The following is a 19,554-nucleotide window of genomic DNA, read 5'->3' on the forward strand; positions in this document are numbered from 1 at the left end:
GTCAAGGAAGTTGGCACACACGGAACGCCGACCGCTAATTCCAAACAGCCACGGCGAATGCATAACAAGCGCCCCGTTCGGAGTCTGTGATCATCGAAACGCTGCGTAACAAACTCCAGAGTTATACACTTACCAGAGGAATCCGATCTCCCGTCACATTCGTTTATCGTCAAACTCATTAACAAATATAACAGTACAAAGAATCACGCGAGTAGGAAGTACAGGTTGTTTTTTTTTTCCCCCGGTATTAGCCTGCAGCATAGAATGTTAGGAAACATATCTTATATCCGAGATCTCTCCAGCATAATCCAAATTCTGGAAATTACACCAAAGCATACCAGGGAATGAAATGGGGGAAGAAAAAAAAACAACCTTCAAAGTACAAAAATAATTGCATCTCCTTATAAAAAAAGAAAGGAAATTTATAAACATAACTTAAATTGTGCAATACCTGTAGGAATTATTGTAGCACACAAAAAAAATACCTGCAGGATTTGCTTACACTCCCTTAAACAATCCTCAAGGAAATTTGTTTTTTTTCTTCCGAAGGATAGCGTTTTAGCGTTGCGTAAATGCACCGCCTCAATTTCTGCAGTCCCGCACCGCTGCCACGCTGCGCGAGGAATCTCAGGATTTGTGATATTAGCCACGTTACGGCAGCCCGCCGATAGTTAGGGAGGGTTTGATGACCGCAGGGGACTCCTTAGGCCGGAAGGAGGGAAAGCCTCTTAAGGCAGCGTAGATCGGGGCCTTGAGCCTACACTGGAAGCATTGGCGGCGCGATGGAGAGAGGGCTAGGCACCGTGGCAGGTGTGGGGAGTAGGGCTGGAGGGGCGGGCGGGGGGGAGCCATAGGCTTCAAGAAAGATGAAATGAAGCAACATTAATCGCAGTAGCACGGGCAAGTACTGTATGTGTAGTCATACTTATAGGCAGAGCAAGGTTCCACTTACACGCTGTCGGTGAACCTCCGTAGGGTTTTAAAACTCCCATTGCCATATGTGGCCGATAGAGGCAATTGCCGAATTGCATTGCTGATGTATTCACGTTTAAAGGGATTTCCCGCATTTGACGTAAGAAACGGATCGCCCTGTTCTAAATTCAGTGCACCCCACACGACTCTTGGGTCTTCCTTCTGATCATTTCCACCAAACCGCGGACACCAGAGAAGCAGGCCAACAAAATTTGCCCAGGAGAAGTGGGTGAAATGAAAATGCGTGTGCTTAAAATGAAGATTAGAAGATTGGAAGAAGGAAAAAAAAACACTATAAACATCGGAAATTCCAAACTATTGTATGGCAAACGCCTGCCATTGCAACCCTCCATATTTTTAGGTTTACCGATTTGTTGTTGTTGTCGTTGCTGTTGATGTTGTTTGATTCGTTTTGCATATTTGCCAACGTAGAAGAATAAAGCCAAAAAACACTCCAGAGAGGGGCTATCTTGCGCTCTCTATACTGGAGGCCCTTCCCCATCAGCAGGGTGCTTGAGCAAGCAATTGCAAGGCTGCGCCTTTATGTTAATTTACGGACTAAGCCGCCGTATGGTGTACACACACCTTATGGCGAAGCAAGCACGGAGTGCTCTGTGGGAGGTCGTTAAGACTCCAGTTTGAGAAGCACTGCCCTAACTCATGAGTTAAGCCTTGGCGCATGAATTTAGCTCTCATCCAATTCAACATTCATGTTTTATGCAAGCACTGATGATTTAACTGGGTCGATACGAATGGCACGTTGTTGCTTTAGAAAATATAACTCCTCATGTTTCGTCTTACAAGCAACATATCTATCTTATGAATCTGCAAATAGCATCCTCAAATGTTATATTTAAAACAAATGGAAAACAAATACGGCATTCAACTGAGTTATTTACTTAAGCTAGGCTAGTATTTTGTGATGTGAGCGTCTATCTCAAAATTGCCATCCATAAGCATTCCTGTCATCATTAATTCAACCATCATGTGGGTTTTTTGGCAACATTGCCATTCACCATATGCATTTAAAAGGTGGTATAAGCTTTTATTGTAGTTTTGCCTCGGAGCGTGATCCCTGCTGAAGTGGCTTTCCAATTAAATACCCACCACCTTATTTCATTTGCACAAAAACAAACCGGTAACACCCAAGGTCCCAGATACATCACGGAGATTCGGCAGTGATTGAACGCCCGCGATCCAATCATGGCGAAGCTGCACGCAATCGTTGCCTCCCGCTCACTCCACCTCGACTCGGACGTCCAGCTGCTGCAACGCCGATGCAACGCGTGGCACGAAACGTGTACGTGCCACCTGAGAACATGTCTAACTTGTCACCCGGCATGACAGCATCACGCCGGGTGTCAAGTTGCAAATTTCACAGACTTGCGAACCACCATGTCAGTGTCATCCTGCACCCGGGACTGAAGTGAAACACAAAAAACAAAGACCCCCCCTCCCTCCCTGCCAGCGTAGCCTTGAACAGACTGTTGGGACGTTTAGCGAGCATCCATGAACGTTGATGTTTACACAAACGCACCAGGTACAATTGCTTTTTTTTTAAGGTCGATTTGCCCAAGCGGAGATGGACCGGTTCTGACATCACTTGCCAACTGATATTAACCGTGGCAGGGAATCGAACCCGGGTCGCCGGGTTCAATAGCGCAGCTCGCTAACCGCTACACTCCAAATACACATACATACATGCAGCAAGTGGTTATAAATACAATTACAATGCGAGGTACGGATGATATACACATTCTGGACAGGCGTGTAGCAGATTGGACTGAAGAGACTGGGCACAAAACCGTGTCAGTAGGCACAAATAACGTCTGTCGGGGATCGCCGAATTGGTTTCAATACCTCCCATGAGAAAGATGGCATCGTGTGAAATGATTAATGGTTTATTTACACGGCCAACTTTTGACACAATTGCGTATTTTCTTGAATGTCCAAGAGGATGTCACAGGAATATGAAACAAACAAACAAAAGCAGGCGGCTCTGGTATCTTGGCTTGTAAATAGGACAATCATTCCCAGCACATACGTTTATCCCGTGAGCCTCCGACAAATTATTGTTGTAATCTGCATGATTGAAACTTTTCATTAGTCACCAAATTTAATAAAGTCCTAAATATTAATTCCGCAAAGTGCTCCCGTGAATCCCGACAGCAAAATATAATACTCTTACCCTTTAATACCGTTACAAACCTGGCTGGCTACACGTTTTATCTAATGCATTTTAATCAATCAACTTTTTTTCCCTATTACATGTGCATTGATTTTGGTGATTAATGACCCGCTGCAAGAAAAGCACGTACACACTGAATTACAGCCCATACTATAAAGTGCACTGTCCTCACTCAAGATTGTTTAAAGGCTCCCTAAATATGACACTACAAAGCACTCTCTTGCAAATAAAAGATACTATCGTATTAGGAATCTTGTGTGATAGGATGTTGTATACTTCAATAAGGTTCCCAAAAATATCCTCTGACATTACACATTTTTGGGGCTTATATTCTACATTACACATTTAAAAAAATAACCTGATTTTTTTTAATTTAAAACAACAACATGTACTGTAGCACGATTGAACAAGTTAAAATATTGAACAAATTTGAAACTAGCATTCACAAAAAAAATTCAAACCTCTCAAGAATATGTGCTGCGATAGTCATCACTTAAAAACGACATCAATAGAGTTGGCATGCAGTAATGGTGCTTATTTGAAACGTTTCGTGACTGACATGATGTTTTATTTCCTGTTTGGGAAATGAGACGTGTTCCGAACAGTCGAGCAGTGGCAAGTGCAATGCCTCCCCGTTGGAATGTGACAACCGTTCCCGTGCGCTTTGCCACGCCCAGAGTGTGAAGAGATGTGTGCCAGTCAATGGCCTCTCTGGAGGTGCGTCGGTGAAATGCAAGTGACGGTGATAATATCAGTGTACCAAAAGTCCGGTTGTGGGAAGCGAGGAAGAAACAAATATTTCTGCTCACCCAGTAGCAGTTATTCCAAGAAATCGTAAGTAACTTACATGCCCGGGCTTGCCTGGGTGGTACATGCATTCCTACATCCAGTGGGATGTAGCATGTCGTTTGTAGTGTAGTCGGCGGACTCCTAAACCCAGCGACCTTGCTCTCCAGAAGCAATTTCTGACTGAGCGGGGGGGGATGGGTTATTATTATTATTATTTTTTTGTAGCAGCATGTTCATATTTGCAATGCATATTTTTTTTGGTCCGAGGCAAAGGGTATGCGTTCAGCTATGAATTATTAATTTGCATTAATGCAAGATGATCAATTAAGCCATGTTTACAATGATGTCCCTGTTGCACAAATTCAAAGGCATATTGTATAATTAAAAACATATGGTCAAAGCAAATTGATGGACGATGGATCCTCGGATCCCCAATGAAACATCCCTTTTGTTTGAAAATGTGTCGGTAAACAATGACATTGTTATGAGTACTATAAGCATATTTGACATTAAAGTAAAGAATCACGTTGGATCAAGTCAGTGTCTTTTTTTTCTCTCACTGGAACGTGACGCATATGTTATGTCTACGAAGATAAGGTACATTGTACAGATATGTACACTGTTATTACAAACATTGTCTGGGAAACTGGGGCTAAGGCATGACGTGGATTATGTTTCTAAATACTGCATAGTAGCCGAGAAAACGTAAAAACAGTTTTATAATGAGGAATGTGGCATTAAAAAGAAAGCATCTCAATGCAACTATTTCCCATTAATTAAAACAAAACCTTGTTATGACTTCGTTGAATACATTTCTACAATTTCGTATATGCTTGGTGGAGCTCTGGCAGAGTGGTTAGCACGACTGTGCCATGAACCCGTCGATATGACTTCAATTCCCGGCCAAGGCTAACATCAGTGGCGAGCGATATCCAAAACCAGTCGGGGGCTCCGCACACAAACCCACACTCTCACCGGTGTGGTGAAGTACGGCCATGACTTCATCCAGCAGTGGAGTGACACAAGCTGATGTAAAAACTCATAAATGCTACGCACTGCCATACAGTTTGTTAATCCTTTTCTTTTGTCATATTATCAAAGGTTCTCCATTTGCTCTGCTAATGGCAACTTACTGCAGTTGACGTGTTATCAATAATATAAGCCTTGCAACGTCTCTACTCCTTCCTCTAATGCTTACTCACTCAATTTCACCTCCCTGCCTCTAAGATACATTACTTAAAAGGGTCTATTGTCACTTTCAGAACAACCACAATTCTTATAGTATGATATTATTTTCTTGAATGCAACCATTTCAAAGAAATGCTGATTTGAATCGCCATTCCATGTGTGTTTCCCAAAGAAGTATGAATAAATGTGCAGCACTAAATGTGATAGCTTGAGAATCATCAGGAACCAAAACTAGCAACACGTGCCATGTAATTATTGAGCTAAGACTCTATGCTAATGTGTATAATAATAAGTGTACACAAACAGGCCATCACCATTATTGGAAACTGGGGGGGGTTCAAGAAATGTATTATTTACTTTCCCAATACTCAGCTCATGTAATTATAGGGCTTCCAAGCATTCATTTATGAGGATTTCATGTCTCTTAAATATCCCTTAATTGCACCACTGCAATTATTATTTGATTGAATTACATGTTTTACACACACACACATTTTAGGAGTAAATAAAATACGACTTCACTTTAATTGGATAAATGTTTATATATGTAAATATTTACTATTACAACTATTTAAAAAAATGTTACCAGGTCAAGTCCACAGAGCTCTTTTTCAGAAGCGACCTGGTCACAAACGGTAGCTCAACGAAGTGTGGCTTATCATCACGTGGACATGTATAGCAGCCAAATACTACTAAGTGCACGTCGATTCTAAATGTGAAGGGAAAAACCGGAGGACCCAGAGAAAAATCCACATCAAACATGGGGAGAGAGACACAAAAACTACAAATATAGAGCAGGCATCATCTAACCCACGACCTCCTGCAGACAAGGCGAAGTAGTTATTACCATCTCGCCACCATGGTGCCCCAAGTGTTCTTACATGATATAATGCATTCATGGAATGCTGCCATCTGTGGTTTAATGGTGAGGACACGGGACTTGTATTGCAGGGGCCACCAGCTCTGTTCATTCTCCCCTGCTGTGCCGTTTAAACGATCCAGAAAAATCTTAAATGCCAATGCCTCCTCCACCTCGCAGTGTAAATGGGTCAACGTGTGGGGTACACCCACCTCTTCCAAAGATGTCTGGCCCAGGTGGAAGAGTAGGCCAAATACCTTCTAGATAGGCTCTCGAGCGTTGGGTCTCGATGAGGCCCCTTCTGCCAGCAGTGGCATCAGCAAGTAATTGCGGGGCTGTACCATTACCTTTTTGTATATCAATGTGTGGTGTGTATGTGTGTGTACTAAAAGTGAGTATTTATGTTATCGTGTGTGGAAAGAGCGAGCAATACCTGATAGATGTGCATATTGTATTACATGGCGCACATCAGGACATCAACCAGGATGTTCAATTTAATGTCGAGCAATTTGCAATATATGCGAACTTTCACTGAATGTATGAGAAATGTCTAGATTTCAAAAGATTAGATTTCCCGACGATTTCGCTCACCCCGAATTCACTTGTGAAACAGAGAAATCTTTCTTGAAAAAATAAAGACAAATAAGCTGAAAAAGCACCCATTTTTGTTTTGTGTGCAGTGAAAACCTCTGCCCGTGTTTGCAAATCGCAACATTCAGATGGCGCTCCCAGCTGCAGCGGATGCACAGACATGCGCGGCACAGGTGGCGAGTTCCCATCTCGCGACCGTCCGCCGACGAAAGCCTACAGCAAAATTGCAGCTCTTCAACAGCTGATTTTGTACGTTTGCCCACTGACAAAGAAATGATCAGTGTTTAATTTTAATGGTAGGTTTATTTGAACCGTGAGAGACAGAATAACAAGAAAATCCAGAAAAACGCATGTCAAAAATGTTATAAATTGATTTGCATTTTAATGATGCAAATAAGTATTTTACCCCTCTGCAAAACATGACTTAGTACTTGATGGCAAAACCCTTGTTGGTAATCACAGAGGTCAGAGTTTCTTGTAGTTGGCCACCAGGTTTGCACACATCTCAGAAGGAATTTTGTCCCACTCCTCTTTGCAGACCTTCTCCAAGTCATTAAGGTTTCGAGGCTGACGTTTAGTAACTCGAACCTTCAGCTCCCTCCACAGATTTTCTATGGGATTAAGGTCTGGAGACTGGCTAGGTCACTCCAGGACCTTAATGTGCTTCTTCTTGAGCCACTCCTTTGTTGCCTTGGCCGTGTGCTTTGGGTCATTGTCATGCTGGAATACCCATCCACGACCCATTTTCAATTCCCTGGCTGAGGGAAGGAGGTTCTCACCCAATATTTGACGGTACATGACCCCGTCCATCATCCCTTTGATGCGGTGATGTTGTCCTGTCCCCTTAACAGAAAAACACCCCAAAAGCATGTTTCCACCTCCAGGTTTGACGGTGGGGATGGTGTTCTTGGGGTCAGAGGCAGCATTCCTTCTCCTCCAAACACGGCGAGTTGAGTTGATACCAAAGAGCTCCATTTTGGTCTCATCTGACCACAACACTTTCACACAGTTGTCCTCTGAATCATTCAGATGTTCATTGGCAAACTTCAAACGGGCATGTATATGTGCTTTCTTGAGCAGGGGGACCTTGCGGGTGCTGCAGGATTTCAGTCCTTCAAGGCGTAGTGTGTTACCAATTGTTTTCTTGGTGACTATGGTCCCAGCTGCCTTGAGATCATTGACAAGATCCTCCCGTGTAGTTCTGGGTTGACTCCTCACCGTTCTCATGATCATTGCAACTCCACGAGGTGAGATCTTGCATGGAGCCCCAGGCCGAGGGAGATTGACAGTTCTTTTGTGTTTCTTCCATTTGCGAATAATCGCACCAACTGTTGTCACCTTCTCACCAAGCTGCTTGGCAATGGTCTTGTAGCCCATTCCAGCCTTGTGTAGTTCTACAATCTTGTCCCTGACATCCTTGGAGAGCTCTTTGGTCTTGGCCATGGTGGAGAGTTTGGAATCTGATTTGATTGATTGCTTCAGTGGACAGGTGTCCTTTATACAGGTAACAAGCTGAGATTAGGAGCACTCCCTTCAAGAGTGTGCTCCTAATCTGAGCTCGTTACCTGTATAAAAGACACCTGGGAGCCAGAAATCTTTCTGATTGAGAGGGGGTCAAATACTTATTTCCCTCATTAAAATGCAAATCAATTTATAACATTTTTGACATGCGTTTTTCTGGAATTTCTTGTTGTTATTCTGTCTCACATTGTTCAAATAAACCTACCATTAAAATTATAGACTGATCATTTCTTTGTCAGGGGGCAAACGTACAAAATCAGCAGGGGATCAAATACTTTTTTCCCCTCAATGTATACCACCCCCCCCCATGATTCTCCCTCTCTTCCTCCCGAAATAACACCTCTTACACGACCCCACCAAACGTTAACCCCCCCCCCATCACTCCATCCCAACCCCCCCCTCCATCCCAACTCCCACCCCACTCCAGACACAAAAACAATTGGCAACAGCCCCCCCCGCTCCCGCTCCCCCCAATGCTGCTAGCTTCTCCGCCCCTTTACTTTTAACAACACACATGCTGATGCATACAAATTCTCAAGGGACCCCGTGGCCTCAGTGCGTTTAACATGACGATGCTCATGGCCTCGGCCGGCCCAGGGCTCCCTTGCATGCCAATACCGATTTCCTTGTAATGTTTGTCCGGTGTATGCTAACACTAATCGTGCAAGAGAGAACATCTCATTTGCTGCCAATGCATAAACAAACCCGACAATGTTTTGCGGCGTTGCTGTTGTTGTTGCCGTTCGTCCGTTGCAAGGAGCGCAGCCATTGCTAATGGGTAATGGGCAAACTGTTGGGGGGAAAAAATTGCTTGGAATTTCTTTGCAGGTCTTAAGCCGGGGGAGGAAGAAGGAAAATAAGTCGTGGTGGACAGTCCACTTCTCAGCCCAACCCCCACTTTTAATCCCCACCACTGTCACCATTCTTCCCTAAGCTTTTAAGTAAAATCGGTGTGCATGCAAGGCTATTAAATAATATCTGTAGCTATTGCGACACAGTCCAGGTTTATGCAACAGCAACAAAAACAAACTTCTGTTGAGCATTATTGTTTGCAGTTGCAATCCTGCAGGTGTAGTAACCGCGAATTGACACTGTCTGTTTGTGGAGTAGGTCATGTACTCAGGTGTAATTCGTTGAACCAGGTGATAACTTAGAGACCAGGTTGACTGTCATATGCCAAAGTGACCTGGGTATATATGTGTGCTGTTGTCATGATAGAAACTTGGCAACCCCCTTTTTTTCAATTACTCACAAATTACTGAACTGGCTAAAACCACATAGCAGGATCACTCCTTACTGGCAGTCGATACCCATTTGAGAAACATAGCACCCTTGTCATACGTAGCCTTTGTGCTATAAGTTTGGTGTCAATTACGAAGGTGCACATGTATTAATCATGTGATGTTGCCCTTACAAGCAGAATCTCATAGAGCCTGTGATAGACAGTGTTTGAATGTGTATAACAAAGATTATTCCTAAAAAACAGGGCCCATCTAGGGGGTGTAATCCTTTTAAAGGTGTTTTCAATTTATTTTCCCACGCTCTCCTCGTGGCTTTGGGAGGCCTCCATTCAGCAGTGGAAGAAGAGCCCATGATGGTATCCCGACGGGGATAACTACACACAATCCCTCGCCACGTAAGTATGGTAATGTTATATATTGTCCCAACGTCTATAGTCTTTGTTAAGTGTTTGTGAGCTCGGGAAATAAGACATTGAAGACATTGCCATAACGCTACCAAATGAATGCAACGCTCGCGTATTTTCAAATCTAGTTTTCTTACTTTCCCAACACCAGAGTGGATACAATGCTAGATGTATATCTAGTGTTTAATGACTCGATTCAACATTTGCCCATGTAATCATTATTATTTCTCCCCCAGGAAAGCCTTGGTGAATCTTCAAACTTTTCACCAGAAGGGGTCTGCATTGTGATAATTGGCCAATGGCATATCACGCATCACACTTTCAGGCATATCTACATTTTAGGTATCCCGATTTCCAATTGATTTGCAAACAATCCATTTTCACGTCTCCATCTTTTGGAATTATGCTAACAATTCACAATAGGGAGGGGGACGTCTATTTTTGAAACAGCCAGCTGGTAAAGGTGTACCGGTGAGTGTGTGTGTGTGACAGTGAGAGCTTTACAGTTGTTAGCAAGAGTACGTGTCTGCATGCGAGTGCATGATTATTGCCTCCAGCGTCTGAACTTCCGCAGGTGATTTTATTTGCCAGCTAATGCATTGTTCTCTGAAGCCACACGACTCGTGTTTAATTCCCACCTCTGGCCAATATCGGCGGGCGAGTGACATCCAAACCAGTCGAGAGGGTGGCCCCCTTCTCACTCAACCTTGCCCAACTTCACCAATCTGCACTCACTGGCGTGGTGACGTAGGGTCAAACAACACCATTGACCAGACAGAGCATGTTGGATGTCTTCATTCAGCAGTGGATTGACAGATGGGTGCATCATCATTATTAGTATTAATACAGTGATCAAGATATAAACACATGTGTCATAAATACAACCCTAGACTAAACTTATTGTGCTTGCTTCACACTCGTCTATGCGAGCTGGTGCAATGTCGTATCACCGTATTTCTTCACGTTCAATGCAGGCAACTTAATTTGAACTTTAATACCAATAACACGCTTAATCTAAAATGGGTAAAACAATGACAAAGCAATTGAACCACGGTACAGTAAAGTACTTAAACTGTAAGAATAAAAAACTTCTGGTTACAGCTATGAATAAGCTGTCCATGCGCCACGCACACTCGAGGCTTTAGCCTGGGACATTATTCACGAATTTGAGCACAAAGGGGGTGAGGCGGTAAAGCGACATGCAAATGGTCGAACTAATGCAGCTAAAGAGTTTCCTGTTTCTCAGCGTAACGACGCTGCCCGACACTGCAGTCTGTTACCGGATGCCAAGTTGAACTTCACTCGGTATGTACGTGTGTTGAACTTCTTTCGCGCCGTACGCAGCCTGCCGTGTTCATCGGAGGTGATTCCTCCACCCTCCCCCGTGGTTGAGGGCTCAACTCCCGTCATCGTTCATTCCCATTTAGAGAGTTTCTTCAAGCTCGGCTCTCTTTTCCGTTCCACAGCCTTCTTAGCGCCAAACAATTTGGCCGAGGTTGAAATACCGCGATCTAGTGCCCAGTCCCCTACCTCCCTGCGCGCTTTAAATAATTCAACATAAAGCAACCGGGGTTGATTGATGATCCAGTACTGACCGCACCACTCTGGTTACTCGCTCGCCGGCGGTCAGCCACGCAGTTACGACTCGTGTCTTTTGTGTCGCTACTACTACGACGACAACGGTGACTGTCCCCATGGACTTCAACTCATGGATCGCTCCGCTCGTGTTGAGGACTCTGACAAACTGTGTCGTCTCATCCACAATGTGTTAATACAACCACACTGCAGGTCACAATACCCCCACCCCACCCCCCTTTGGCTGCTTGCCGCCTCCTCCTCAACTTTGCAATTCCCTTCCTCTCTTTTAACAAAGTTATTTCAGCAACCTTCTGCAAATCAATGAACATACGGATTCATCTATCTATTACAACTTCAAAAGTGCCGTTTGTAGCCGGCCGCTTGTTGTTATGTGTCCTTGGAGTGTGTGCCCACCAACCACGGTAAAAAAAAAATCAATATAGGACACACGGGTAAGTTAAACCCTTTATTTTGAGCTGCTGTGGCGAGACATTGGAATGAGGAATAGCTCATTCCCTCTACATGCCTTGTGCAGATGAATCGGCACCCTCAGGAGGCGCACAGAGAATCTGCTCCCAATCTCCCACTTACCAGTAACTTGGCATCCTGCAGGGATGGCAGTCTAAAGTGCTTGGCCACATAGCAGCCCAGGAGAAAAAAAATCAAAGTTACAAGTCTTTACAATACACGAGGGTGGCTGCCTTGGCGTAATGGCTAGTCGGACCAGACTTGCAATTCGAAAGGTTGTCCTGTCGATTTCCTCTCCCAGCAAAGAAAGGCACTTCAAGCACTGAGCAAGTTTCTTAAATGCCCCCCCCCCCCACCACCGCTGGCCACCATCCACTCAGCACTATATATGGGTATGTCCCAGTCGATTGGTACGTCAAGTTTGGTGGAATAAAGTGCGGGTACTTCCAGGCCTCCTTCCAAGATGCCCGGTCAGTGTGGAAGGGCACGCAAAACACCATCTTGAGGGGGCCGCCTAAAGCGCCCTCTAGTGGAAGGACTTTTCCTCCAGCAGTGGCATGAGCAAGCAATTGCAGGGCTGCGCCTTTACCGTTTACAATCCAAAAACGAGTACAGTGCTGTGCTAGGTTATGGGGTGGGGGGGGGCTTGGTCGTAGGCCAGAGCAGTTACAGTCGCAAAACAATTTGCCCTGTAATATTAGGCAAAAACACGCGGGCAAAAAATGTTAACAGCGCCAGACATATGGTGCATTTTCTCACACCTTGTAAAACTGTCACTTCCCATTCACCGTTATGCGAGGCATTACGTTGGCCACCTTTACTTGCATATGTGAATCGGGCCTTAAGAGTGGCGTAATACAATCTCGCTCCGTGTACTGTGATGGGATGGTTATCGCAAAAGAAGCGCGCTTTCAGAAGCGGGGGGGGGGGGGTGATGGCTGCGACTTGCCACAAAAATTGGTCCTGTGGACACAAAAGATCCCAAGGCATTCTTCCTTTGCAAAAAAAAAGCAGGGCCAGTGACAACAATGCGGTCAAATATTGTCCTCGCAAATTTAAGTTAAAGGCCCTGAAAAGGCAGTTTGCTGTATTGTGCTTCTCTAGAATGGAAAGAGTGAAAGGATAATCAAGTAAAGCAATAAACACTTTGGATGGTGCCATCCTTTTGATGTCAACACAGCACATTTTTGAGCTCTTAAAACTCCTCCACTCAGCCAAACTCAATTGCCAAATAATGTAGATTTACATACAGTGCAGTATAAGCAATCTTCTCCCCTCTCAATTGAATGTGCACAATTTATCAGCCTTAGCGTATTGCATGCCCGACTCCAGAGATAGTTATTGTGTTATAAAACAATATATAGGCCAGGATGCTACTGCCATGGCGTGTTGGTTGGCACACCGGTTCGATTCCATCTACTGGCGTTTGCAGTTGAAATGAAGGTGCAAGTTTCGAAAAATCCTCACTGGCTGTGTCCACAAAAGCGGTGTAAACTCAACTATTTTTTTATTTGACCACAAATATCCATCACTTGTGAAGCTTTTTTTTTTGCCAGAAGCGACCTGGCCACAAATGGTAGCCCAACAAAGTAGCTTATCACGTGGAAATTTACAACAGCCAAAAACTCAACGCGCACTTGATTTGAAGCTTTCGTGACTGCGGTAATAACTCTTTGGTTCTTTCGGTAAAGCCACGTAGAAAGAAAAGAAAATAAATAATAGAATACGACGTTTCGATTGCAACACAAGCAACCGTCATCAGCTGTAAATGCAAGCTCGGAGAGAGACAAACACAGACACGGAGAGAGACGCACACACAGAGAGAGACACACAGAGAGACACACATAGAGAGACACGCAGACAGAGACACACACACAGAGACAGAGAAACTGCGCCTCTGTGACGAGGTGTTATATGTGTTTGTCTCTCTCTCTCTATGTGTCTCTCTCCCTGTATGTCTCTCTCTCCGAGCTTGCATTCACACCTGATGACGGTTGCCTGTGTTGCAATCGAAAGGTCGTATTCTATTATTTATTTTCTCTTCTTTCTACGTGACTTTACCGAAAGAACCAAAGAGTAACTCTAAACGCATGTTCATTCTAAATGTGGAGGGGCAAACCGGAGGACTCGAGAGATAAATCCACGTGACCACCAGAAGAAACGCAAACTCCAAATATATAACAGGCGTCAGTGTCGGGATCGAACCCGCGGCCTCCTGTATACCGGGTGAGGTAGTTAACATCTCACCACCACGGCGCCCGATAAATGAGTCCACGGCAATAGTTCGTCCATCAGCAGCAAGTCACGTGCGTTGCCGTAATAATATGTGGGTACTATCTATTCCGAGACGTGTACGAATAGAACAACCAACGATTCCCCCATACGAAGTGTTTATCTTTAGGAGTCACAGGCGAAAGAGAAGCTACAGCAATGTTACCCTTATACTCTACGTACTGATGACAACACAACGTTGAATACTAATTTACACGAATATTACGAAAGCAAAAAAAAGGCCTCGTGCAGTAGTACTTTAGCAACTGTATCTAACAAAAAAAAAGCATGCACAAAGGCTCAATTGCCCATTAACTTAACATCCTCTTTCCTCCCAGCTGGGCAGTAAAAATAAAATAGCAGAGCCAACTCCCCCTCCACCCCGACTCCAAACTTTGTTCGTGTATTTTTAGTGGGCTGTCACAAATATCCATCACTGACTATTAATAACCGTCTGACACTTACCACGCATGCGATCATGCCTTACAAGACAAAGGAACATTGTTTGAAGTGTATTATCCAATATCCTAATCTATTGCGAATGTTGCGTCCTTATCACTTCCTTAATGTATTGCTTCCTCCTCTAACGGCAAGACAATACGTGCCCCCCCCCGCCATGCATTCTGTTATACGCTTGTGATTGTTGATAATTGTACGCTCACCCCCCCCTCCCACACCCCACCACCACGGGACATTGGGCTGATGATAATAAGTAATTGGGTGTTTATTTATATCCACTCCTTGTTCCCGACGATCGGGCCCCTAAGTATTACGCGGGTTTAACAGTAGGAGGTGATTAATAACGGTTGGCAATTATCACCCTCCTTCTCATGCAACCCCCCCCCCCCCCCTCTGTGTCAACAACAACGCAGGGGAGATTGTATTGCGTCAAAAGCTCAAAGCAATTCCGCGCCTTCGTAACGCATGTCAACCAAAAAAAAAACCCGCATCGCCGACACCCACAAATGCAGCGTCAATGCAATTGTCCATTCGGCAAACTCACCTGGCGTCGTGGCTGCTGGAACAATAGATTTGTGTGCGTGTGCGTCTGTGTAAAAGTAACTTCGTAATTGATTTCAAACAATGATTTTGGGGACTCGGAGTTGGTGATTCATTATGTCAGGTTTAAGGGGCCAAGAACAAGTAATTGTTGTGTTCGAGATACGGTTTTTGGTTTAGAATACAAGTTTGTTCGGTGCCAAGTTTAGTAGCGTAATTAGTAGGTGCTGGATGTAAATCCATGGTTGCCCGAGTTTAATACCCGGCCACGGCGAACATCAGTGGCGAGTGATATCGGAACCAAAGTTCTGTACTAACCAAACATAGCATGCTGTACCATGACTGACGACAAGGGGTAGATTAACAATGTGCTGCACAAGCATCATTATTAGCATTCGACGTCGGGACTGAACTGTTGAAGTTTCACGTTAGGCTCGGGATTGAGTGACAAGAGTTACCAATTATGGTCACGGTGAGGGACAGGGTGATGATGAGCACACCAACACCATCCAATGCGATACATCCATTTCCAAACTACTTTCGCAAGGAGTTCGAATTGAACGACCTCGCGCTAACGTCACGCAGCACTCATTGTACAACAGCGCATTGCATTATACAATCAGAGGAGCAGTTTGATGGGAACTCACTTCTCGTACTCTTGGTTGTCCCTGTCGCAGCGGGCATCCTTGTGCTTCCACCAATCCTTGCCGTGCTTACAGGTGGTCAGCAGAATGATATCCTGTTCGTTGTGGACGTGATATAAGGCATTCCTGGTGTCCGAACCGATGCCGGTCAGGTAGCGTTTCCCCTTGAACACCAACAGGTATTTTCTGGTGGGCGGAATGCTGTTGTGCCCAAGGTAGCCTCGCTCGCCGCCCTTCTGCGGGTGGTCCTTCGAGAACAAGGGGATCGAGACGTCAAAATTCGGCCTGAAGTTCTCCACGCCGATGCTCGCCTTGGCCAGCATCGCCTGGCCAATGTCGAAGTCCAGCTCCTCCGTGTAATCGGGCCATGTCCCCGAGTACAGGTTGAACACCAGGTGGTTTCTGCCGTTGTTCCAGAGCGGCAGGCTTTGGATCTTGGCTCTCACGTTGTGCACGTAGTGGCCGGAGAGGGAGTCCCGGTCCAGGGTGTCTATGGCCAGCACAAAGAGGCACGCTTTGCTCGCGTCCTGCGTGTAGAAGCGCGACTCCTGGATGGAGGCAATGATTTTCTGGTAGCTCTCGGAGACCTTCTCGACTTTTCCGCCTTGCTGCTGCTGCTGCGGGTACACGTACACCCAGAAGCCGTTCCTCTCGCACAGCTTGACGTCAAAGCAGCTCTCCATGCGACAGCGTCTCCCGCGGTACACGCTGTCCCAGATCTCCCGTCTGCGCCGGGGCGACACGTCTACCCCCCCACCGCCTCCTCCTCCTCCTCCAGCACCACCGCCGCCTCCTGCTGCTGCTGCTGCTCCTCGCTCGTCCGGGATCGAACCCATCGCTTCGACCTCCGGCTGCCCCCCGTCCCCATCCTCCCCCCCATCCTCCTCCCCATCCTCCTGCTCCTCCTCGTCCATAGCGTGCACGCCGGCCGGCTGCCGGAGCCCGACCCACGCCGGCCAGCGGCGGCATCCTGGGGGGTTGTCGGCGGCGTTCTCCCGCGCCACCAGCTGCGGGCTGCAGCCCTTGCGCGCCGCCACCAGCTGCCCGAACTGCACGCCGCCCAGGTAGAAGAGAAGCAGTAGACAGACGCCCGCTGACACTAGGACGTAGCGCTTCTTTGCCTGCATGTGTCCGGGCCGGCCAACGGGAGCTCGCACTGGAGGCACGGACGCGGAGGCCACCAGAGTGGTGGCAGCGGCAGCAGCAGCAGCAGCAGGAGGAGGACTTCTCCTCCTAGGCTTGCCACGGAGACATGGGACGCGCTGGGGCCGAGGCAAAGCCCTGCCGGGCACGGTCGAGACGGCAGCGGCGCTTGGACTCCCCGGCCCTGAGAGCCCAGCATCGGGGTGCGCGTGTGTGGGCAACTTTGGCAACGCGGCAAGACCGAGGAGGAGGAGAAGGGATGATGGAGGAGGGAGGACAGAAGTCGCGCAAGGAGGAGGACTTTGAGAGGAGGTAGGTGGTTAGTCAGGGAGGGAGGTGTGTCTTGGAAGAGGAGGAGGAGGAGAGAAAACAAAAGTGGTGGTTGTTGGTGTGAGTGAGCGAGGTTGCGTTTCTTAGTTTTAAAGAGACAAGACGGATAAGCAAGCAAAAGTGCCTAACGGGAGACAGCACGAGTAGCAGACAACACACACACACACAACGAGCGATGCTGACAGGGACAGACACACACACACGGGGAAGAGAGACACGCGCTCAGGATTGTCTATCACACGTGCAGACGAGGATACGAATCCGCGCTGTTCGCGTCTCTAGCCGGCAGGCGCACTCTGTCAGCGGTGGGGTGGGTGGTGGGGTGGGTGGGTGCAGGGGGATGGCCGTCGTGGTGTTGGGAAGAGAGAGGGGTGAGTGTACGGAGTGAAGGAGGAGAAAGCGGGTGGATGGCAGTGTTGTTGGGAGGAGAGAGAGAGAGAGGTGTATGCGAGTGTACGGAGTGGCGGAGGAGGGAGAGGGCGGGCGGGCGAACGGATGGTAGTGGAGGTGGTGTTGGAACGAGAGGAGAGGGGGGTGCGTGCTGCCGTGCGCTTGGCCTGGGTCCGCCTGGTAAGAGCAGAGAGGAGCGGGCTGGAGGACAGGGAGGGAGAGTTGGGGTGCCTCTACTCCTCCCTTTCTGCTCCCCTCCACACTGCCCACGTCGCCTCGTTGAGTCGCCGTGCGGTCGAGACTGTGAGCGGACGAGTCCTGGATCCCCTCCACCCCCCCCCCCCCTATCTCTCCTCTCCCCTCTGCCCAGCTCGATGAAGGCTCCTCCTCCTGCCTCTCCACTTTGCACAGCCGCCTGACGTCAGCGCTCCGGCTTAACCCGTTTCCCGATGAATGATGGCCCCGTGTCCTTACAGCTCCGTGTTTCAACACCCCTGGAAAAACAGCAGCAGCAGCAGCAATGCAAAGAAGTCTCTTAGCAAAGGGGAAATTGATGGATCTCTGTGTAGTATATCAATTTGCTTGCCGCTGTATATATGTGTTGTTTTTTTGTCAATATATATTCGTTATATGCACGCGCAATGTATAGTGTGTGCGCGCGCGCGCGTTGGTGAGGGAGGAGTTGGGAAGTGCACTCCGAACCGCAGCTCGACGAGTTCGATTCCCGACCACGGTTAACATCAATGAAGGTGGGCCGAACCGGTCGTGGGCCTCCCCGAGGTGGACTCAGCCTCAAATGAGTACCTGGTGAGAGAGAACAAAAAAAAAGCATCGGCACTTTGGGGGAGACAAAGGTGGCCGGGCATGGTGATGTCCACACCGTGTTCGCTCCCAACACTTTTGGCCCAAGAGGTCGTTCCAGGATGCACAGAGAATTGTCGGTGTATAATTTATGTGTAGTGGAATATGCGATGCGAGTATGCCTGACAATATTTTATTTTTATTTTAAACAGTAACTACTTCGAATATGACTATGCATATATGGCATGGTTATATATGAAAGTGCTGTGTGTGTGTGTATATATGTACGTTCAACATTGACTGCATGCGAGCACGCCACGTGCATACATTATATAGGCTAATCTAAATAACACGAGGTTGCCAAGTCACGGCTAATAATAACCCAACATGATTTCATCACAGCCCTTCCCTGCTTCCAAGCATTCGTTTGGATTGAACTACATCCACTCAATGCCAGACGTGGTCGCCGCCACGATATTGATGGTTTTTTTCTCGCTCTCATAATGGAATGCTGTTTCGGTGGACCAATTTGTTGTCTTCCGTCACTGGAAGCCTTCTTTTAATGCAAAGTTAATCTCTTTTAATTCAACTTGTTGCAGTTTCTAACCGATGTGTTTTCGGGTTGTGCCGCCCAGTGTAGTTCGGCGTCACGCAGCACGTGGGGCGAAACGTCGGACATCATTCCCGAACCCGGACAACAGCACAGAGCCCATGAAAAATCCACGTCTGTCGTTGCCATGAGCCCACTTACACGTTCAACATCATATTTTGACGGATCGGAATTTTACGTGCTAAAATGCGAAGCAGCTGGAATTTGCTAACTCCAAAATCAATCTGTCTCCTTGGACTTTGTCAAGTTTTGATAGACTGAATTAAATCGATGTTTTCCGATCAATACCCATTGACATGGGTCATGCGAAATGTATCACCGAAACTAATTAGATGTCAGTCTAATAAAACCTCCGGTTGACCATTTCGTTTTCTGCATTCCATCATTCTATCTCTTACAGAAGAATAAGGTTTATCACGTACAGCCAGGATTAAGTTAACAAACGTGAGTAATAGAATTTGTTGGGGAAGCGATATCATAACGTAAAGTTTATGTTCTGCTTAATGAAGGGCTGCTTCTTTATTATGTTTTCTCTGAAAGAAAGAAATGAGTCAGACGCCTTTTATA

At 46.5% G+C, this 19,554-nt stretch overlaps 1 protein-coding gene and 1 long non-coding RNA gene across 3 annotated transcripts in view; one reads left to right on the forward strand and one right to left on the reverse strand.

Annotated features, from left to right (window-relative positions):
* Window positions 1-17,901, reverse strand: part of LOC116942588 (exostosin-1-like) — a 154,094-nt gene extending 136,193 nt beyond the window's left edge. Inside the window, exon 1 of one of the 2 annotated variants that reach the window (XM_076067217.1) lies at window positions 15,717-17,901. In XM_076067217.1, coding sequence (XP_075923332.1) covers window positions 15,717-16,840 — 1,124 coding nt within the window. In that variant the 5' untranslated portion in view covers window positions 16,841-17,901. The remainder of the gene's footprint in view (window positions 1-15,716) is intronic. The other variant, XM_032954669.2, reaches the window with a different exon arrangement.
* On the forward strand, window positions 17,057-19,350 carry LOC142924630 (uncharacterized). Its single transcript, XR_012941742.1, has 2 exons — window positions 17,057-17,168; window positions 19,018-19,350. It is a non-coding gene; the product is annotated as an uncharacterized LOC142924630 (long non-coding RNA).
* Window positions 19,351-19,554: the final 204 nt, after the last annotated feature.

This window comes from Petromyzon marinus, chromosome 15 (assembly GCF_048934315.1).
Source record: "Petromyzon marinus isolate PM22_M1 ecotype Great Lakes invasive population chromosome 15, UKy_Petmar_22M1.pri1.0, whole genome shotgun sequence".
Classification (NCBI taxonomy): domain Eukaryota; kingdom Metazoa; phylum Chordata; class Hyperoartia; order Petromyzontiformes; family Petromyzontidae; genus Petromyzon; species Petromyzon marinus.